Source organism: Diabrotica undecimpunctata, chromosome 2 (assembly GCF_040954645.1).
Source record: "Diabrotica undecimpunctata isolate CICGRU chromosome 2, icDiaUnde3, whole genome shotgun sequence".
NCBI classification, from domain to species: domain Eukaryota; kingdom Metazoa; phylum Arthropoda; class Insecta; order Coleoptera; family Chrysomelidae; genus Diabrotica; species Diabrotica undecimpunctata.
Window position 1 is genome coordinate 67,689,231 of NC_092804.1, and position 24,743 is coordinate 67,713,973.

At 33.1% G+C, this 24,743-nt stretch overlaps 1 protein-coding gene across 1 annotated transcript in view; it reads left to right on the forward strand.

Annotated features, from left to right (window-relative positions):
- The window catches only part of LOC140434647 (uncharacterized), a 147,433-nt gene that overhangs the window by 113,192 nt on the left and 9,498 nt on the right, over positions 1-24,743 (forward strand). The window contains exon 3 of the mRNA XM_072523060.1: positions 1,283-1,409. Within this exon, the coding sequence (XP_072379161.1) occupies positions 1,283-1,409 (127 nt within the window). The remainder of the gene's footprint in view (positions 1-1,282; positions 1,410-24,743) is intronic.

The following is a 24,743-nucleotide window of genomic DNA, read 5'->3' on the forward strand; positions in this document are numbered from 1 at the left end:
TATTAGTTTATTTCGATTCCCACTTCGGAAATCGTACTCAAAATAAAAAACATTACAGGAGGGTGGGTACCCAATGTAGTGGAGTAGTCTTGATGCAGCCAGTAATCATTCTCGTTAATATTTTGAGATGCGCATCTACTATCATCAGATGGATGCTATTTGGCCAGACCAATTCACAGTACTCTGCCGCAGAGTAGACCAAACTTAGCACAGATCTTAGCAGTGTCCGCAGAGGATCCCTATCTAGTACCACAGACATTCTGGATAAGGTTGTTTCTAGTTCTTACTTATGTTTTGTGCAGTTATTTCTAAATGATTTTAAACAACAGAGTCCTGTCTATGGTAACCCCTAGATATTTCGGGTAGCGTTGGTATTGTTTTTGCTACGTTGTTCATTTTGACCTCCAATTCTTCGTTAGCCTTTTGGATATTAAGATGCAAACAACTTATCTCAGTTTTATTTAAAGAAATTTTGAAAGGGAGAGATTTAGTTTTGTATCAGACGCTATTCTGTGAAATATTCATATGATTTGTTGAGATTATTTGGGAAGGTTTCCAGTTGTTTATATGCATGAGTTAATATGAAAGAGCAATGTTAGGTATACGACTGTCAGATAAAAAGAGGAACGACTGGGTAAGATCCAAAACAAAAGTCGAGGACATAGCAACAAAAATTGCCAAACTTAAATGGAGCTTCGCGGGCCACACTGCTAGACAAAAAGACCAACGTTGGAATACTACAATACAACATTGGAGACCTTACGAAAGTAAACGACCAAGAGGAAGACCACAGATGAGATGGGTTGATGATATATTAAAAGAATAGCCGGAACAAATTGGAAATATGTTTCTCAGGATAGAGACCGATGGAAGGAGTTGGGAGAGGCCTATGTCCAAACATGGACGACAAAAGGCTAAGAAGAAGAAGAAATATGCATGAGTAAAAAGCAGCCAACAATATTCTTGCCCTTTAGCCGCATTGCAGTAGGTACTCAGGATGTATCTCGTCAAAACATGCGTCTAAATGATTAGTAATATTGTTTAGTTATTAAATATAATAAGATATCAGCATAAAGCTGCACAATAAGAATGCTTATTGTGTAGCTCTTTATTCAGCGAGGTCTTTATTTCGATCCATAAACTGTTGTAAAAGTTAATATGCATACATTAGAATGTATATCATTGTCAAATATAATTCAAAATGGCAAACACTATCCAATTGAAAATATAGTCTTTGTAGTTCATTATTTAAAAATGTATATTAACCAGTTACTTGTTTCAGCTTTCTTTTCGGCCAGATCCAGTGAATGTCGAAACAGACTGTTCAACACAGAAAATCCAAATTTAGGAAATTGTTTCTCTGGAATATTCAGACCTGCATCAGGCCTTACTAAGAAAGATTTATGCGCGTAAGTTTATTTAAAATAATTTTTTATACGTTTTTTATAATATATTATACATGATATGGTCATATAGTTCGTCCCTTCTTTCAGTGCGTCATAGTCATCGAGCAAAAAGGCAAAAGAGGGAATCTAATCGTTATGAAAAGGCGACCAAAAAAGTGGCCTCTGATGGCGGACATATCCGGAAATGCGAATGCGCCAAATTTAAATTTTCCGACACTTATTAACAGTAGCTATAAAATAGTTTTCAGAATGTGTCTTAGACGAGAAAATTTTAATTAAATATTAACGATAACAATCTAAAATGTGAAACAATTGTTAAAAAACTTCAATATAAATAAGATTTCATGTGACAGTTGGGACAAATAATAACATAACCCAACTAAATTTGATGTCTTAAACAAGGAAAGACTCTCTTTCCTTGTTTAATTTGGCCTCTCAAGATGGCACTTCCTGTCTAACAATATTTTTGCCCCCACTACCTTTACATTCCCTCTTTTGTTTTTTTGCTCGATGGTCATAGTTGATCGAATTCTCTCTAACGCATTAAGCTAAAAGTGACAGAAAAAAACGTGAGTCTGTGATTATTCTACATAGAACTTAGAAAATTATGTATCGTTTACGGGTATTTGTGTATTAATGCGAATTCGACTTGCGGATGTATAATTGGTTGGAGTTTATAATCCGCTAAATAGATATCCAATCAATGATGCGCATAAATATAATTTGATGCAGAAGGTCTCGATCTTGACAGTACTTTCATAATGTCAACTGATAAAATGATAACTGTCATTCCAGGTTAGTATTTTCAGACATTTTACAGTAAAAATTTAATTTTGCATTTATTGTCATGAAAATATTTTAAATATGCCGAGATATACCGAGAAGGAACAAAGACTAATATTAAAATTTATAGAATAGGAATTATGACAAACTGCCGTTCCGATATAATGCGCAATAAAAATTTATACAGGACGAAATTTTTAATATGTAAATTAAAAATTTTACCTTTAATATTAAAAAACAATTTTGAATTGTTAGTTTTTATTTTATATTTAAACAAAATAACCTTTTCACATTTAACCGATTACGATCCTGCAACTGTCAGATTTGACTAAAATGTCATGCAATAATTCTCGACATTCTTAAAATCCTATATGAAAACGTCAAACAACTGTCAAAGTGTATAGACGCATTTCAAAGTTTCTCCTTTGATATATATAGATAATAAGGCTATTACTAATAATCCTTTGTTTGTAACCCGATCCTACCGCATACAGCATACATACTTAATAGTAATAAAATACACGACACGGTTCCTCCAGCCGAAAATGGAGACCACTAACACTAACCTCGATCCTGATAAACCTCCTGACCCCCCGCCTGATTTAAGTGGAAAAAAAATTAATAACCAATATAATATATATGATTCCGGTCCTTTCGAAGTATATGTACAGGGAAAAGACAAAAATATAGGGAATTTTCACATCTTAAGTATTGCTAAAACAATATTTAACCTAAACCTACAGCAAATTATTAAATTTAACCGTAAAGGGAAAAACCGGTTAGGTGTTGTTTTTAAAGATTTTAAATCGGCAAATCTATTTGTGAATGATAAGAGATGGGAAAGTTTACAATATGATGTCTTTATCCCAAATCACAATGTCACATGTAAGGGTATAATAAGGAACATATGTAAAGAAATATCTGAAGTAGAAATTAAAAATGCAATCGAAACAAAATTAGTATCCTGTAAAGTAATTGACATAAAAAGACTAAATAGGAGAATTATCGAAGAGGGAAAAGAACAAAACTATGTACCAACAACCACCATATGCGTAACATTTACAGGAAAAGCACTGCCCAGGGAGGTGCTTGTGTATGGATTACCCATGAGGGTTATTCCATATGTCAGCCCAGTCCTAATGTGTGGAAACTGCCTGTTATATGGTCACAGTAATAATCAATGTAGAGGGAACCCAAAGTGCCAGAACTGTGGGAAAAACCAACACGGGGAAGCCTCGAATTGTGAAACATACTGCATACACTGTAAAAATCATGATCATATCTCTAAAGATAAAAAATGTAAAGAATTCCAAAGGCAAAAAGAAATAAAAGCCCTAATGTCTTTCTCTAACATCTCATATTATGAAGCAAACATGCAAATACCGAAAAATGAAAACAGGGAATACTCTTTGAACAAAGAGAATTTTCCTGTCTTGCATACAGAATCCAAGCCTAATAATATAATAGATATCACAGAAAGAAGAATAGAAGCCATAAAGAATGACACAAGTATACCAAAATATAACCAAATCGTCAAATCTCAACCCACCAAAAGAAGGAAACCAAACATGACAGGATATGACAAAAAACAACATAGTGCTCAATTAATTAATCCGGAGGGAAGATTGAACTGGGCAACAAATTCTCAATCAATGCCATCAACATCAAAAGGATACAGTGCAAATAAGGAAACTGAACATGGAATCTCCCATGCAATGTCATTACTACCACCACAACATAAAGAGATGGTACTATCTTTTGTAAACAACTTGCTAAGAAACTTATACCCTAACTCATCTAATGTATCACAATATAAAACAATTAAAAGCAGCTCAACAAATAACATAACCTATGAGTTAATGGAAGATGGGACAGTATCTGATGCTTCAGAATACTAAGCCCAAAATAAAAATAAAAAATAAAGCTTTCACTCCTTTGACTATAATACAATGGAATATGAGATCATATAATGCTAATGTGGATAACTTAAAAATAATTATCAAAGAATACAATCCTGACATATTATTGCTAAATGAAACATGGTTAAATAATAACCATATAATCAGATGCAAGGGCTATCAAGTAATTAGAGATGATAGAGATGATTCATATGGTGGTATAGCCATCCTTATTAGGAATGAAGTAGAATTTTATGAAATATCTGTATGTAATAAATTTAATAACAACTCTCAACTGCAAGCAATCTTCCTACCTAAATTCCAAATTAACCTACTTAATGCCTATTTCCCTAATGCAAATACCATATCTAAACAAAAATGGATAAAACTGATCCAGGAAATCAACAAACCAGTAATAATAATGGGAGACCTGAACGCCAAGCATGAGGCTTGGGGTAGCCCTTGTAATAATTCCAATGGGAGAAACATCTTCCAAACATTAGATGAGCTGGAACTAGTTTTTTTAAATGATGGTTCATATACCAGAATAGCACCACCTCCAAAAAGATCATCAGCTGTGGATCTAACAATAACATCTAAGAATATTGCTACCAGATCATCATGGCAAATAATTCCTGACCTAGGATTTAGTGATCACCTACCCACAATGTGCAAAATTGGTGTCCAAAACATTACCATCCACATGCCACCAAGGAATAACAGAAACTTCAAAAAAGCTAATTGGAACCAATATACCTCAGTATTAGAGTCATCATTTACATCATTTCCAGGGGAGAACTACCGATCATTTGCAGATCTAATAAATGAAGCTGCACAGTTGTCCATCCCATTGTACAAATCAAATGTTAATAAACAGTATCATATCCCATGGTGGGACGAATCTTGCGCTGAAGTCATTAAAGACAGAATTAAGGCAACAAAGCAATTCCAATCAACACCCAACTTACAAAATTATTTAATAGTAAAAAACAAATGTGCTATAGCTAGAAGATTCCTTAAAGAAAAAAGAAAGAATAATTTTAGGAAATTTGCAGAAGGTCTTAATAGAAACTCGCCAATCAAGACAATATGGGATAAAGTTAGGAAAATAGCTGGATATGGTAATAGCCCAATTAACTCCCTTCCTGATCCTAATATGGCACAAGAGATACTGAATTCCTTGGCTCCTCCCAGTATACATTTACATCAACAAAGTATACAAACTAGCAATACAAGTTCCCCTTTTACCTTTAATGAATACAAATTCATAATCAATTCTAAAAAGGAATCTGCTACGGGACTTGACTTAATTTCATACTCTATGATTAGAAATCTACCTCATTCAGGATCATTACTATTATTACAAATTTTTAACAAATGCTTAAGTACAGGGACCATTCCGATTGAATGGAAACAGTCATTAATAATTCCAATCCTAAAACCTATGAAAGATAAACTCATTGCAACTAACTATAGGCCTATTGCCCTCACCTCTTGTGTAGGTAAAGTTTTAGAATCAATGATCAAAAATAGGTTGGAATGGCGTATAGAAAATAAGGGAATCCTCAGACCATTGCAGCTAGGTTTTAGAAGGGGTAAAGGATGTTTAGAATGTCTATCCTTTTTGACATCTGAAATCCAAAAATCATTTAGTAATAATGAATGTACAATAGGAATATTCTTGGATATCCATTCAGCATATGATAATGTTAATATTGACAAACTGTACTCTACATTAATACATTTGGATATACCACATGATTTAGCTAACCTCATATATGACTTTTTAAAATGCAGAGAACTGTTTGTCAAAGATAACTCTGGGTTAGTACATGGCCCAAATACCACTAGCACTGGACTCACACAAGGATCACCATTAAGTCCAATGCTATTTAACATATATACCTACTCAATACACGAAGTGTTCCCCAAAAATGCTAAAGTCATACAGTATGCTGACGATTTTGTAATTCTAATCAAGGGAGTGAATGTTAAGAATATGATATCAAAATTAAACAAATATTTAGTCAATCTTGAAGCCTGGCTGGACAATCATAATTTGAACATCTCTGTGGGCAAATCTAAAGCTATCTTGTTTACAAGGGGTAATACCAAAATAATGCCTGGAAATATCAGTTATAAGAGTCAGCATATAGAGTGGGTAGATAAAATTAAATACCTAGGAATGGTTTTACAGAAGAACCTTAAATGGAAAGCACACATTAACCAGCTGGAAGTCAAAATAGGTAAAGCACTGAATGTAATGCGTGCCTTGTGTGGAACATGGTGGGGCAGTGACCCAAAAATATTAAAACTGATCCATGAAGCACTTATCCTAAGTCATTTAAACTATGGGGGTCAATTCCTATCTACGTGCCCTAAATATATATTGAAGAAACTAGATCAGATGCACTACCAAAGTATTCGGATTATCACAGGATGCATGAAGTCAACTCCAATCCAAGCCTTGTTATCAGAGTCTGGAGAACTGCCATTAAAATACAGAAGAGAATGGCTCACCACAAAATTTTTGCTAAAAAACCTAAGCATTAAAAACAACCCTGTCATTCAATCAATCATTGAATTAGAAGCACTTTGTAATATGGACAATAAATACTGGAGAAATAAGGAAAAACCCATATTGATAGCAACTATCAGAAAAATCCAACCTTATTTGCAGAACCTATATTCCAGTAAACTTCTTCCTTGCCATGAATATGACTTGGAACTACAACTTCAACCATTAGGAATTCTGAATGAAAATATTACAAAAAATGAATTCAATCTTATGAATTTTGTGAACTTAGTTAAAAAATTCCATTCATACAAAAAAATCTTTACAGATGGCTCAACGGACACAATGGGAAATGCGGGATTTGGTGTTTTTTCCCCAGATATAAACTATTCATTTTCATCTAAACTACCCAATCATACCCAAATATGTACAGCAGAGGTTACTGCGATCAATCATGCAGTCCAAATTATACGGGAACAAAATATCACAGAAGCCATTATCTTTTCTGACTCCAAAAGTGCACTACAAAAAATTAAAAAAACAGGGTTTTCTAAAGATACAGAACATATATCGTATTTAACGAAAAGAGGAATTATCCTAGCAAGGAACAATAATATCAAAATCTTACTAGCATGGATCCCAGGACACACTGGTATCACTGGAAACTACAAGGCCGACCAACTTGCCAATATAGGTCGTTCCCTGAATATTCCCATGAATATCAAGCTAGAGTTTTCAAATTTCACACCCTACTTGAAAAGAGAGATTTGGTTTAATTGGGCAGCTGAATGGTACGAAGGATATGGCACAAGCAATTCATTCTATGCCAAAATTAATAAACGAATCCACACACTACCATGGTTCAATAAATTCGCATATATCAGTAGGAGACATTTAACTACAATCATCCGTATGAGAACGGGCCATTGCTCATCCCCTCTTCATCTATTCAGAATTGGAGTCAAAGATGATCCTTATTGCGAATGTGGCCAAGTGGGAGGCTTAAACCATATTTTATTAGAATGTCACTTAAATCAAAACCCACACTTTGACTTGTATGCCGAATTAGCTAAAACTAAACTTCCCACCCCCATAAATATTTATACAATTCTCACAAATATTAATGAAAATACAATCAACACCTTATGCAACTTTATTTCTACCTTTAATATTAAATTATAAAGTAGCATTTCTGGTGTGTTCAAAGCTTGGACGCTACCCCCGAGCGAGAAAAGTTTATACCTTTGTTGTGTTATATTACTAATATTTTAGCCTGTGAAGAAAAAAAAAACCAGCACAAGTATACATGTAGAATAACCTTAAACAAACAAAGGAAGAATATAAGTGTAGGTAGACACTGATTGCTGAAGCAAGACAAAAAGTGTCTACCCTCGAAGTAAACTGGGTAAATTGTCTAGAACATAGCCCAAAAAAAGAAGAAGAAGAAGAAGAAGAAAATCCTATATGACGTCAAAATTAGTGACGCACTGAAAGAAGGGTTTGGGACACAGATCACGTTTGGGACAGACTGTATATATTAGCTGGAATAGTAATAATATACAGTTGAGTCCATAATTCTTTACCAGTGCGTCATCATTTAAAGCATACGAAATAATTCGGAAATTTACTCCACGCAACAGCAAGTGACAAAAAGTGTCTACTGCTCCAATCACGAATTATATTAGAAAATTTGACGTTATCAAATAACTAGAATGTTAAATGTTGGTTTTGCTTTAAAATTTTGGTATAGAATTACAGCTACCTTTGAAGTAGCTTAAAAAACTCTTTTAATAGCATTAGTTATCAATAAATAATTAAAAAATTTATAAAAAAATATGTAATTAAATATACAATAATATTTACAATGTGTTGATGTTATAGCTAACAGTAAATTTATTTAAAGATTATTTAGCTCAAATAATATTGTTGCAAAATTTTAAATGTATGTCTTTTATGTTTATTGTTTCTCATATTTCATTTTCATCACCTTTTAAAATCTGAACTGTTATCTCCAATGTTAATTAATGCAGGTTAAGTATTACACATTTTTCTTCTCGAATAAACCGCTGTTCAATTAATTTTTTAGTATGTTCTACACACTTTGACCAGGCGACATCGTTACACTTTTAAATTGCTTCCTTCCACATACTTAAAACATGTTCTATCTCTATATCCATCTCTTCCAATATATGTATTATAGTAAGTCTTGCAATCTGCCGATACTAATTCGATAGCATTAAAATCTGGGCGATACGGTGGCAATCTAAGCACTTCGTTTCCATGTATACGTTTCAATTCATCTACAATATATGTGCGTTGTCTATGACAATCAAATATGGGGGTTCTAAATTAGGAAGTAATTGTGTACTTATTTATTTAGTAAATATTGTACTATTCATTTCACCGTGATAATCTGCAGTCATTGATTTGGAACAAAATAACAAACTGGCGTCTGAAATAAAACATTTTGCTGAACCGGCATGAAACACAATAAATATTTTTCCATCATAACCACCTGGTTTACGCACACTTCTGCTGTTGTCATACTTACTACATCATTTTATTTCCCATAATAAAATATCCGCGTTTCGTCTAAAAATACAACTTCTCGTGGATATGTACTATTTCTGTTTTCCATGTATTTACGTAAGAAACACGCTCGTTGTGCTGCGATATGAGTTCTTTCAATTAAAGCTCTTCGATGATCATCTTTTTTAAATATAAAGCTCAAATATTTTAATATTCTACTCAAGGATGTTTTACTTGTAGAAACGATTTCTTTAGTCTGCAGCCCATTGATCAACGTTTCACGGGTTACATGTTTCTCTAAAAAGTTACTAACTATCCTGGTACATATTATAGATTGTATTTCGAATTGCCATTTTATTGCCCTATGGTAAATCAGTAGTTTTCGGTTTTAAACGAGGTCGGCTTTTTTTAAGGAGAAGATAAAACAGAATTTTTTTCTTTTCTTTTTCGTATATTGTATACTGTTTTTCTCGCCAATTTAAGTGCAGCTTCTCCCCTTTAAAACAAAGTTAAAATAGTATTAATTTTTTTAAAAATATATTAAATAATAGAAAAAAAAACAAAAATAAAAAGTTCCTAATTATAAATATTTTGTTATGTAATAAAGTTGGCAAATAAATAATATTAATAATATATACGCTTGTCATCATTAAAGGTTTATAATAGTACACATGTGAAAATTGTTTTTTTTTGTACCTCTTGAACAGATGACAACGGTTCCAACGGTCCCCCATTCCTTTTTTTTTCTAATTCAAAGTACTCGATTAAATTTCAAACGAGTTCTTGTGCTTGTGAGGGAAGAGTTTTTCCAGGCATAATCTAAAAAAATTTAATAAAATATTTTCTTTTTGTCATTTCTTTCACTTTTGCGAACACTTAATGAAAACTATTCCGTATCTGTGTGAATGAGGTTAACTTTGTATGTAAATTAATGGCAAAATAAAAAACACTTACCATAAAATTTCAAACTCCAATATAAAATTAGTTGTGAAAATAACTGTTTGTGTAATATAAATAACCTCTAAATGCAAAAATAGGACAAAAAATAGCAAAAATTCAACAAAGTGACAGTCACAAGTAAACAAACCAGAAACGTCACAATTATCTGAAAACGCCTCCAGCAGGCGGTAAGCTGGTTTGTCTTTAGTTTCATGCGTGTAAGATAGATAAGAATGTATCTCGCCAGGTATTAATGACGCATGAGTAAAGACCATGGACCCAACTGTAAATACCTACTTCATATTAGGAATATTTAAAGAAATAAAAATCTACAATGATTTGACATGCCAAAAATGAAAACGACATTAAAGAACAAATATGATTAATATGAAATGCAAAAAGTTGTTAGTGTCATTAGTACCTATATGTAGCCACGGTCGATTCAAATAGGCTTCATTTAATCTGTATAAAATAGGACCTTATTGATTTACGTGACTGAAGTAAAAGATACAATTTATTGTTAAATTCGATTAAACTACTGCAGTAGAGTAGTAAAGCACCTAAAAAATTTATCATAAGGTAATGAAGACTTCCTCTTTAGGAATACAATCTTCAAATAAAATCTCCACGGTGCTATATTACTTTGCTACAGTGATGACTACATAATGACTGCAGGATGTTTAATTGAATAATTTCAAAATAATTATATTTTTTTTTGCGAAAATATGTGTTTACAAAATTTGGGCCACACGACATGACCCGAGCCTTTTTTGATAAACTTAGATCTTAGACCAGACAAAACTATTTATCAAGATTAAAAGATATACCATTATAAAAAGTTTTTTATATGGTTCCAATTTACTGAGATATACTGTGTATATATATATATATATATATATATATATATATATATATATATATATATATATATATATATATATAAAGAGAAATCAAACGATTTCTACCTAGCGAAACCGAATTCAAATTTTTACCACTGTGTTTCCTAAAACTTGCGAAACAAACAGCTGGATAAATTACTCGGCAAGGGAATCTAAAATTGCATTCCACATGCCGTTAATCCTGGTCAAAATTCGTAGTGAATTCAGTTTCTGGTACTCCAAACGAAGTAAGTAATAAAACATAATGACGGTATTAAATTTTTGTTTTGATACAGGGCAGCGACAACCGCTTATGCGTATTTCGACCTCTTTAGGTCTCGTCAGAACTGTATAGCCACTGTTCTGAACCAAAACAAAAATCTCTCCCGTCCTAGACAATAGTTATCAAAATAACTATATACGGACGTAACTACGCCATCTAAAAACAAAAAGAGAAATCAAACGATTTCTACCTAGCGAAACCGAATTTCGCTTGGAGTACCAGAAACTGAATTCACTACGAATTTTGACCAGGATGAACGGCATGTGGAATGCAATTTTAGATTCCCTTGCCGAGTAATTTATCCAGCTGTTTGTTTCGCGAGTTTTAGGAAACACAGTGGTAAAAATTTGAATTCGGTTTCGCTAGGTAGAAATCGTTTGATTTCTCTTTTTGTTTTTAGATGGCATAGTTACGTCCGTATATAGTTATTTTGATAACTATTATCTAGGACGGGAGAGATTTTTGTTTTGGTTCAGAACAGTGGCTATACCGTTCTGACGAGACCTAAAGAGGTCGAAATACGTATAAGCGGTTGTCGCTGCCCTGTATCAAAATAAAAATCTAATACCGTCATTATGTGATATATATATATATATATATATATATATATATATATATATACATATACATATATATATACACATATATATTATAAATTATTTACTTTGAAAATGCAGTTATTTAGTTTTTTACATCGATGTGCGCCAACGTAACTCTTGATTCTTGAAATGTTAATAATTTAATTTATGGGTTGTTGTGTTGTACAAAAACAAAATTATCTGTATATGCGTTTTTATTCAAGATACGAAGCCATCCAAGTCCAAATTTTAAATAGCATTGAACAAGGCTCGTAACCTAATAAATTACTATTATCAGTTGGATCCATATGAAATTTTTTTTATTATTAATGTTAGGAAAAAATAATTACTTTTTGTTCTTAATATTAATATTTAAGAAGCTTAAAATAATCTACTATTATTAAGCCTCTTAGCATATGGCTTCTTGAATAGGTTGGTGTAATCATCGGGAGTATGTTTATTGGTTTATAAAACCATTTTTTGCAATCCCCTGGTATGGTATTTAATTCAGTGAAACGCAGCTTTATTATTTGATCAGTCCTTGACAGCGACAAATTTAGAATGACAAATTCACTACATAATGTGATTAAAACGGGAGTGGCACTAGTAGTTTCGTTATTTTTTTATGCGTTTTGTTTTGTAGAATTCCAAAATAGAAAAGTCGATTTTTCTATCTAACTAGGTCAAAACGTGTGGAAGATAAAGTGAAAACTGGGGAAAATATATACCAATTGTTTTTTTTTACATATAAACTGTCACGCAAAAATTGATCCTACAATAAGGTAGTGATTTTTTAAAAGAAGTGTCTTAAGCTAATACTTCCTAACTGTAAACTGGTAAGCACCTGGTAAATCCGTTTTGAAATCTAGTCGTTGTCAGTCCGTTAATTTGTTTGTATGAAGTAAAAGTCACAGAGTCTCAAGACACACATATATGCACGTATTTTTCACGGGAGTGTTACCGGGAAAATCCTGTTGAAGTTGGATTCAATAGGTTACAGGTCACCAAAGCTACAGATAAACCAAAGCAAGAGATGATATAGTTCCATTAAAAAGTAAATAAATGATGTCAAATTTGGAGTCTAAAGTCTATTAGTCTATTTGTCAAAGCATTGACATTGTACGTTGTGTCCTTCTCAATTTTCCGCTGATGTTTTTGTGAGATTTAAGGTTTCTGTACGTATGTGAGGACTGGTAGAACACACTGCTTAAAAGCTTTCCTTTTTATTTCCCAAATTGATTGGGAAATTTGTTTTAAACACGTATCCCATTTTTCTCTCCGAATTCAGCCCAACTTTAACTTACTCTTCTGAGTAGTAATCTTATTTCGAAGACCAAATACACATATTTCTCTTAGCTCATTAGGGACGAGATTTTTCATCATTTTTGTTTTCCAATAGTATATCCTTAAACCCTAGTGTAATTGCCTAAATTACTACACAATTTTTTCCGGAGATCGTATTATTTTTCATATTTTTGAGAGCATGTTGAATTTCCTTCCGTGATATATCTATTGTCGGATCCTACATTATTTACCTTTCGCATTGGCTGTTCGATGTGCTCTGGAATATCCAGGAATCCATCCTATAGCTCTACAGCCCAATTCGAACCCTGGCCTCCCTCATCAAACCTCTCCATCCTCTCCACGATCGACTGCCAAGGAGATTTCTGGCGCCCTCATCCACATCATCCTCCCATCGCTTTCTCGGTCTTCCAATAGGTCTCTTCCTCTGCGTTCTATCATTCAACAGTTTTTTTGGAAGCCTGTTTTCTTCCATCCTAAATACATGGCCTGTCCATTTAAGACGCTGTAGCCGGACATACTGAGAAAAAGGCGGTTCTTTATATATTTCATAATTTATCTCATTCGCCATATGTTGTTCTCATTTATAGGGCCTAGTATTCGTCTCAGTACCTTTCTTTCAAAGATGTCTGTGCGATTTACAGATTTTTGCGTCAACACCCGAGTTTCACATCCATAGCTCACTATCGGTCGGATTAAGGTCTTGTAGATTCGTATTCTTAGTTTTTTTATGTACGTCTCGTTATTTGAATATCTGGCTCATAGCAAAGTATACCATATTGCCTAATTGGTTAGGATGATTCTTCTACTAAGCTCTGCATCGTCAATGTTGTCATTTGTGATGTTGACTCCTAAATAGATAAAGCTATCTAGTGTTTCTAAGTTGTCAACTGTCAGGTAGGGTCGTGTTGCCCTCTCCGATCGACTTTGTCCTAGGATTTTAGTCTTTTTTTTTCCTTTATTGACAGACCTATTTGTTTTGTAGGTGATTTAACTTCCGTATACGTATTTCAAAGAAAGTCATGAATCAAGGTTCTGAACTAATGCCAGAAATAAAGGTACATGAGATTCGACAAGCGTTAAGAAAAATGAAAAATAACAAAGCCCCAGGAGAGGATGGAATTGTAATAGAAGCTATCGTAAATGGAGGAGATATGCTATTAAATCAATTAAGGAAACTGTTTAATCCATGTTTGCAGCAAAGAGAGGTGTCCAAAGAATGGAACAATGCTATAACCATCATTTTGCATAAAAAAGGAGACAGAACCGACCTAGAAAATTATTAGCCTGTTGAACCACATATACAAGCTCTTCACTAGGTTTGTGACATCAAGATTGGAGAAAAAATTAGATTTCTATCAACCGAGAGAGCAGGAAGGATTCCGATCAAATTATGGTACCAATAATCACCTCCATACAGTAAAGACGCTCATTGAAAAATCTATAGAATACAACAAACCACTTGTCCTCACGTTCATAAATTTTCATAAAGCGTTCGACACGATCGAAATAGACAGCCTTATAGAAGCAATGAATGACAGCAGGATTGACCATAGGTATAGTGAACTTATTTACAATATTTACAAAAATGCCACTATGACGAAAAAAATTCAAAGACGAATTACTTTAGCGTGGGCAACCTTTGGAAAACTGCGACACACACTTAGGGCCAACATACCAATTAGACTCAAAAGAAAAGTATTTGACCAATACGTATTACCGGTCATGACCTATGGGGCGGAAACTATAACTTTAACCCAGACTATAGCTTCGAAATTGAAAGTGGCACAGAGACGAATAGAACAGTCTATGCTGGAAGTGACGTTGCGGGACCGAATAAGAAACGAAGATCTGCGAAGAAGGACGAGTATTGCTGATGTTGTGGAACGCATAGCGGAACTAAAATGGAATTGGGCAAGCCATGTAGCGAGAATGCATGACTCACGATGGACGAGCAAAATTACACATTGGAGGCCAAGATCAGACAAACGTAGTAGAGGAAGACCACCTACACCTTGGGCTGACGACATTAGACGTATCATCAAAAATTGGCAACAAAGAGCACAAAATCGCAAAGAATTAAGGAGTTTGAGGGAGGCCCATATCCAGCAGTGGACGAGATAAATGAAGGCTGGATGATGATGATGATACGTATTCTCACCTGTTGCTTTGGTTCTGCTCATGATGTTTATGTCATCTGCATATGCTGCCAGTTGGACTGATTGATTGATAACTGTGTTGTTTTTACCTTCTGATGTTTTTCTTACTACGTATTTTAGTGCTAAATTAAACAATGTTGGTGCCAGCCCATCATACTGTTTTAATCCTTGTGTTATTTGAAATGGGTCTGTCATCTCATGTTTTATCTGTACCTGAGCCACTGTATCCGACATCCTCATTCGGATATGCCTAACTAATTTAGACGATATTTCAAATTCACTTAATATTTTGTATAACGGTGCTCTGTTTATTGAGTCATATGCCTGTTTAAAGTCGACGAAAATATTATAGATATCTATGGGGCCGATCACGTCCAGAGGCCTTGTTATTTTTCTGGAGTTTGATTGCCCTTTCAACCTCTTCTATCGTTGACTGTTTTATTATTTCATTTTCTTCATTTTCTGTCTCTTCCAATAGTTCGTGTTCTATGTATTCTACATTATCATTGTGAGAGTTTTCTGTCAGTAGTTTTTCAAAATATGTTTTCCAAGTTTCTTTAATTTCTGTAGTATTGCTGGTTATTTGGTAGTTTATATTCCTGCACAGATTATTTTATTTGTTTGATAATGTGTTTATTTTTTGTTCATGTATTTTCTCGTTTTTTTTCTACACAGTTTATCAGCTATTCGTCTTTTGTTTTCAAATACCGTTTTTCTTTTTCTAGTTCGTCTAGTCATGTAATATTACACTTCTTTCAAATCTATAAATTAGTTTAACACAGTGACAACTATAAACTTCGAAAACTAAATACCTTAAACTGTCAACTTCTTGTGTTTATATAGATTTTCTGACATTCCAGACATTACGAGATATTTCGGGATTTTTCGATGACATCTCGTGAAGGGACTTTTTCTATATGGAATAAATCTCAAGAAACTGTCATAACAGTAATTATGCCTGGCATATCTGAGACTATATTTCCATTTTTATCTTTAAGTTGGAAGATTTCCTTTTTGCTATTTTAGATTTTTCTCAATACCTCCATACTTTTGTTTTCTTCTAGTTTTTATAATTTTCTAGTTCTTATATTTCCTAACGTTTCGTCTATTAGCTTTAGATATTACTTTATTTACGGTGAGTATTTCTTGTGTGTCAACATTTCCCCCACTTTCGTTTCTTTACTAATTTTTTTGCTTTTTCATGTGTGGGTCGAACTTTTCTTGTGCTTGTGTTATTGTATCTACTTCGTTTAGGTTGTTTACAACCCTTGTGTTCCTGAGTAAAGTACTGCTGATATATTTTTCAAAGTTAAGAGGGGAGGTAGGGTATTTTTTTGTTGTCGGAGTTATCAGAACAAAATTGATGGAGTTGTAGGCATTTAGGAGTGAGTGAGTGAGATGAGCGAGTTACGTGAGTGAATGAGGTGAGTGAGAAAATGAGTGATTGAGGTGAGTGAATGAGTGAGTAAAACAAGAAATTACCAGTGTATTAGAACAAAAAATAAAGTTGACATTAAGCAAAGATGAAAGTGCTGAGAAAAACTGGACGAGAATTAAAGATATATTAAAGACAGTTCAAGGAACAAAATTAAGTGCAGTAAAAACAAGAAGAAAACAAGGGTGGATAACAAAAAAAATGCTGAGACTCATGGGCCAAAGAAAAGAAATCAAAAATAAAGATAAAAACGAATACAAGAGGATCCACGCAATAATCAGGCATTAGATAAGACATGCGAAAACACAATTTATTAAAAGAATGTAATGAAATTGAAGAATAGGAAAAGAAACACGATACATTTTATCTGCACAAGAAATTAAAAGAGATCGCCGGAATCAAACGGAAACAACTATCCCAAAGTTTAGAAGACAAAAACGGACACAGAATATTAGATATCAATGAACAGTTAAAAGAATGGAAAAACTACATTTCTGAATTATTTTAAGATGAAAGGGTAGAAGTCTATGTACCGATTGCTATAACAGAAAGTGAGATTACATGGGCATACAAACGGCAATAAGTCGACATTTGTCACAATACCAAAGAAACATCGTGCAAAGGCATGCGGTGATTTATTTCTTGGGCGTATACAAGGTTTATTTTTTTTACCTTTTCTTGCTTAATATTGATTTCTACATTTGCTCGGGCCATTCTATGTCTTTTTAAAGTTTTTCCGTGATGATAAAGTCGATCTCGTTTTTAGTCTTACCATCGGGGCTCCTCCAAGTCCATCTTCTATTGATCTTCTTATAGAATAAGCTATTCATTATATATAAATTATTTTCCAATAGGAAATTTAAGAGTATTTCGCCTCTTTCGGTTCCTCCCAATATATTGCAATTTCCAAGTACTTATATTTAATTATAAAATAATACGGCCAAGTATCTCTTTCGTGGGTTTTTGTTAGATCTAGTTCACCTATTCATCTAACTTGGATCAGAATCGGTGGTTCGTCTGGATAACAAAAAAAAATGTATTATTTTTTGTGTTTAAAAAGAAAACTTTTTCTTTTTCCAAGAATAATTAAATAAAAAAATATATAAATACCATTTACGTATTTTTTTGTTCATATTTTATAGTGTACTTGTTAATTTGAATCTTGACCAAAATGTAATTTCCATAATTAGTTGCATTATCTGTGGTCTTCTTAGGTGATAAACAAACATTATTTTGACACTAAAAGGAAAAACTAATTATTGAAAAAAACCCATCTCAATATCAATGGTGGTAAAAAGAAGGAAAAAGAAGTGGTTGTTAGATTGATTAAATTATTTTATATCTTTATGAATATTGCGTAATCATAATGATTAAACTACCATATAAATAATTATATAGTATTAATATAAGGTTGAATGCTCGAATAAATGAACTTTGATAAAATAAAGGCAGATATCGAGCACAGTTTTATTAATTAAATCTTGCCCAAGTACTTTCGCTCACTAGAGCATCTTCAGAGGCAATTCGTCAATTTTGGGCTATCCAACAATCCCAGAATGTCATAAATATAAAATTAAATATGAAGTTGAACATAACCCTACAAGTGTTGTGTTAACATGTGTTTCTGTTTGAATTAAACAAGAAAAAATAAATGATATTTCTCAATGACGTTTGTGGCCAAGGAGAGACATTTAACTAATTTTTACAGTAGCTATTCTCTTAGTTATTGGGTTATCTGTGTTCGATACATTGTGCCCGAAAAAACATCTGAATATTTTCAAAAATATATCTAGGCATATTATGTGTCCTTGAACTGCGTAGAGCCCGCTGAAAAGGCGGCATGAATACCTATTTTTAAAGCCTTTGTAAACTACGTAGCAGCGTCTAAATATAGATAGTAATGAGAAAGACTTTCTATTCTTGCATTAAAAATAAAACAAAATAAAACACAATTTGTACTACAAAACAGCCATCAACTTCAGAGTCTAGGATGTAGGAGCCTGTGAAGGCCTCTATGACCTGGCTGGATTTATCAATGTTCTATAAGATTTTTTTTATTTAACTCCATGATTACAGCAATCTGCACTTATTTGTTATCTTATCTTCGTCTTATTTTGTTAAATATACTGACATAATGACACTATAGGGTTACTCCAGGAGTAACCTCCTTAAAAATATCTTAAAATTAAAATTTTATTAGTCTGAATGCACTTCACAAAGTTTGATTGGGGCCTGAAGGTAGGTGGGACAGCAGTAATCGTTTCAGTCCACGCACTTCGGAAACGTCGAGCATGTTTAATTGTCTTGTTAAAACCTTGTTATCCAAGGACAATTTATTCATATTCATTCATATCATTTGCGGCCAATGAGTTAATACATATTACTTAATTTAAGTCCAATCTGTTTGCGTTTAATTTAATGGCCAAAGAACTGAAAATATCCCAGCGAAGCATACAACAAATATTGAAAAAGGAGCTCAAGGTCAAGCCTTATAAGTTTTTAATTAATTTGAAGTAATTTCTCTGATGAAAAAAATTTCACTATTGAGCAGTTCATAAACTCTCAAAATGATCGTGTTTACTTGACCAAACGCATCTACGAAAGTTTGAGCTTACGAACGGCCACCCGAAGTAATTTCCCATCTCAAGTAATGGTATGGGCAGCTGTAACCGCCGATGGACTCTCCAATCGTTTTTATTGAATCTGGTGTCAAAGTTAATGCAATTTATTATCGGGAAAATGTTTTAGAAGCTGCTTTAGAGCCATGGGCACGCAAACATTTTTCTTGTAGACCATGGACGTTACAACAACACTCGGCACCGTCTCATAAAGCTAGTGTGAACCAAGAATGGTTAAAAAACTATGTTCCACACTTCATTTGATCCACACAATGGCTTTCGAATTATTCGCCAGACGCAAATCCGATGGACTATTCCATCTGGTCCATTTTGGAGAGCAAGGTGAGGACTAAAAAATATGCCGGTATGGATGCGCTGAAGAAAGCAATTAAACGTGAATGGGCCAAAATACCGGAAGATCACATTCGTGCAGCATGCAACTCGTTTTTTGATCGTTTGAAGGCCATAGTCAAGGTAAAAGGTGGCCACATCGAGCTAAAGTGAGTGGATTCTGAAATTTTGATTATTTTCACACATTTTTGTCATTGGAATCAATAAAAAATAATTTCACAAAAAAAATTATGGTCGTTTGAATAGGTAACAGTTTAATTGCGTAACCCTGTATATTTAGGTTTGATTGGAGATTTCTTGAGGCTGATGTTGGATCTGTGTGGGATGCTTAAATAGCAGTATTGTTTGCATACGTTGCTAAACTCCATTCGCTTAGCTCGGGCATATTTTGACAGATTCATTGTCGGAAACCTACAACACAACAATTCCTACTTTTCAGTATTAATAGCTCAAGTATCCTACTATTGCAGACTTCTTTCTTTAAAAAAAGAAGAATTATTCTAAATAGTGGAAGTGTATACTAAACCCATCAAATTTTGGGTAGTATATATTTAAAAAATATATTTTAGTTGTTATAATTTAACATAATTAAACGATATTAATAAAAATAACGGTAATTCGCAAAGTTCTATTTTATTTACTATTTAGTTTGTTTACTATTAATATTGGCTATGAGTACGTGTGCTTGGTTGTATAGTAATTTCCAGCCACTTTTAGTCTGTCAAAAAGTAACTAACTTCGCAAAAAAATAATTACTAAATTCACTAGACAGTTCGGACTGGGAATAGCGAACCGAGTTTACTGTAGTTGTTTCTTGTACTTTGAAATATACACACAACCAAACTTATATGGAATCACCATGTATTTCAAACCAATATTTATTTGTTTTGAAAAAACTTGTTATTGTTGCGAAGAATAAAGGTTTTTATAGAAAATTAACAAAACAATAAATCAATCAGATAACACAGCTCTGTACGTTATAAATAGATGCTTTAGTTGTACATTAAACGAAAATAAATATACTTATTTTTGCGACCAAAACCGAAAATATGTCTTATGTGGATTTAACGCAGGTGCAAAGGGAAAGATTATTGGTCTCGTGGAAAAAGGAATGTCTCAGAGAGACATACCGGCAGAGGTTGGCGTAACACAGGGCGTTGTATTAAAAATGTATCTTCAGGAATTAGTAACGCTTAACAAAGAACTAAGACAAAGTGGGCAAAAAGTAACAATGGCTCGCCACGATCGTTTCATTAGCCATTTAGCTAGAAGAGACCAAAAATTTCTCACTCATAGCTCCAAAGGCAACTTTTGGAAGTTAGAGGTGTAAGTGTTTCAGTTGAAATGATAAGAAAAAGACTTCGTAGCCAAGAACTATGCAGTAGTAGACAGTTACGGGTTCTCGAGTTATCCAGTCAGCTCAATATTGATCGCTTAAATTGGTATCTTTAACACCAAAACTGGAATGTTAGAAATTGGCAAAATGTGCTATTTTCAGTCGAAACCATGATTTGTGAAAATTAGATGATCGACGAATTCGTGTACTTAGAGAGCGAAGAAAACAAGCAAACACGGAAATTAACAGATCTGTTCACAGATATAAAGGAGGAAGTGTCATGTTCTGAGGAGGCATTATGATTAGTAAAAAAAACTTCTTTAATTTTTATCCTACCAACTTTAACAGCTCTCATGTGTGTTGATTTAGTTCTAGAACCTGTAGGTAGGCTCTGGAGAGGGGCAATGGGAGAAAATTTAGTGTTCGTGCATGGTATTGCACCTTCACCTACCAGCAGAGTGGTTATAGACTTTCTTGGAGTAGAAGCTATCACTGTTCTAGAGTAACCTGCTTGCTCACCCGACCTTAACCATATAGAGCAATTGTCGAATATGATTAAAAGAAGAATTAGAGCTGACCGGGAAAATTCACAAAACACTGCACAGCTAGTACAAGCTGCTCATGAAGAATGGAACAACCTGCCACAACAAAATATTGACAATCTGCTAGGAGCATGCCGACGCAAATTGCAGCTTACATAAGGGTTAGGAGTGGTTACACTGACTACTAAAAAAAAAACACAAATAAATAAAAACAATTTAGAGATTAGTCGTTTCTAATTAAAAAATTTTATGTTATTAAACCTTAAAACAAGTAGTTTCAATTTATTATTTCAAGATTTTACCTTTTTATTTATTGGGGATTAAATTGCTTTAAAATAAATATTCTTTGACTTTGTATATTGTTTTTTTTTTTAAATTCGCTTGAAATAGTAGGAAATACCAGATGATTCCATATAACTTTGGTTGTGTGTAATATTGGGCAAAGGAAGCTGCTTTGCGGGACACCTGAGCAGATAGGATATATCTCAATATAATCGGTTCTTTGTTTCACCAGGAGTTGTCTATTTTCCAGGTATGATTTTAAGAGCTGGAAATGAGGATAGGGTAGGAGCACCTTAAAGTTTTTGGGGTCTAAAATTTAAATAGGATAGGAGAAAGACAACAAAACCTTTTTTTTTTTTTTTAACTTTCAGATGTTTAAAAATATCGTGATAGTTTGTCTGCCATCTTCATAGTGCCTATCGATTTTATATACATATATTATCAAGAACTTTTATGTTTATGTTTTAAGTAATTCAAACCAGAATTTTGGAGCACGTCAAACATTTTGTTTATTGGCTCATTCTGGTAAGCTTTCTGTAAGTCTACAAACATTAGTTTAGTCTTTAGTCCGTTAGTGATTAGTGAGATTTCAATTCTATTAATTAATACTAATGTACGTAATATAAAAACAGTACCGTTCACAGCAAGTTTTTGCTTATCTTTAATACTAGTCATTTTGATTTTTTTTTGTTTTTTCAAGAATCAGTGTTTCGAAATATTTGATTTGGTAAATGTCTTTTGTCATTGTTACCACCTATTAACATATGATATAATAATCTAATATAATTGACTTTAAAACGTTTATATAGAATTTTTTAATTGTCATATTTCACGATAAGGAACGACGATTCATCGAATGTTCCTCTCAACTTTTTGAGAATACACTACGCCCGGTTTCTAGTTTATTTTTAAAAGTGTGTAAAATATGTTCTCATTCCAATCGAAGTTTCTAATCTATAATTATATCGTAAGGTGTAAATATACGAGTAGATCGTTTCATCATTAATGCATTTTTTGGAAATTATTGTTGCAATAGGATATACACAACTGAAAAATTTATATTTCGAGATAATTATGTCAACTTTCGGAATTGACAGAACAATGTGTAAAGGAAAAGGATTAAAATTAAGAGTCAGATTACTAAAGGTTGGCCATGATTATACCGAATCCCGTAGATACTGCCTTACTAAGGGCATATCTTGAAAAAAAGGGGGATGTAAGTTTTTGATTGCTTTAATTGTTTTGATGTTGATACTTATTTCTTCCAATGCTTTTCACTGCTTTTAGTGTGTCACACTGTCTTTCTTATACCTTTTTAAGTCCACAGAGAGCTAATCAACTTTTTGATAAAAGGCTATCTTGTCTATACTTCCATATTTTTATGCTACTCTTCAATTCGATTTTTAAGCATCTTTATATACAATCTTCTAATGATGCTGGTAACCGAAATTCCATGATAGTTATTGCAATAATTTCTGCTGCCTTTTTATGGATTGTTGAGATTGTACCTACAGCTTCCATTATTAACACACTGTTGATCTGTTAATACAGACCTAAAATTGTAACGAATATTTTGCCTACCACATAGGGTATTATTATGGGGGGTTGAAAATAATTAGGGACAGAAATTATTGGGGTAGAGATAGGGCAAGTCAAATAAACGAAACTGTTGCGAACGGCACTCAGGGTTCATTTGGAGAGCTGGGTAGTGGATAAGTGAATGGCAAGGGGATTGGATTGGGGCAACTACAAAGATGAAATAAAAGAGGTTAGAAACTTTTTTAAAATAAATAAACAAAATGGTTTAGGAAAAAAAATTACACATTTATTGTTGTTTCACCACAGACAGTTACAAATATAGATAATAACAATAAAATACAAAATATCAAAAACAGGCTTACCAAGTCCTATCAGTTTACAAACTCTAGAAGTTGGAGATACTATAAAACTTACAATTGTTACTGGGCGATAATTTGTAGTAGAAATAAATTATTACAAATAAAAAATTATATTGTTAAGTGAAACTATGCATAGAGGCTTTTTTTAAAAACAAAACAAAATCTCAAATATGATTAGATATTTACCAAATGTCAAAAGCTGTCACATGTCAATATTAAATCTTAAAACGGAGAACAATTAAAATGACAGCTAAGCCACACCCTAAGATCTACAATTTTAAATATTACAATTCCCACTTAAACTTCACATGAACTTTCAAAGGCCTCAGCGAAAGTGATGTAATTATCTTTAAAATTCATTCGCCCAACTTGGTATAAACAAAACACTTAAACGGGAACGCAAAATATCCTAAAGCGGCTTCGTTCAAAGAATACCGAGGAAATACCCATATGTGACACATATATAAACAAACTTTATATATTTTGCTATTCTATGACGCTACTCGTAACGACTGCGTCTTGTGGCGCTAGTTCCGTGACGCTTGCCTCAGTATTTCACAATAGATACAAAAGTAAAATACAACTCTAGTATAGAAGCTTTGCTTCAAAAAACTTTTGCGTTTCTGCTACCGTCAGTGTTTATGATAAGATATTCGACTCTACTTTCTGCTTTTATGTTGATTTACAGAATGATACTAAGAGAATCGTAGAATGAAAAATAGAGAGGACTATTATTACCCATCAGATGTCATCCATCATCTGCAATATCTTGCAGATATCATGATGGAGGATAAAATATCAACTTCTGCAGAATATTATTTAAGAAATAATTGTCGCAAAAACTATAGAAAGTAGAAAAACATCATGAAAACTTGATGAAAAAAGACAAATATAACAAATATAACCGCATTTAACGTTTTTTACAGGTTTCAGATCGTTCTATACGTGTGTAGTTTTTTTTACAAATGTGCAAGTTATTAATAGTTTTTACTGTTCAATCATATATCAGCC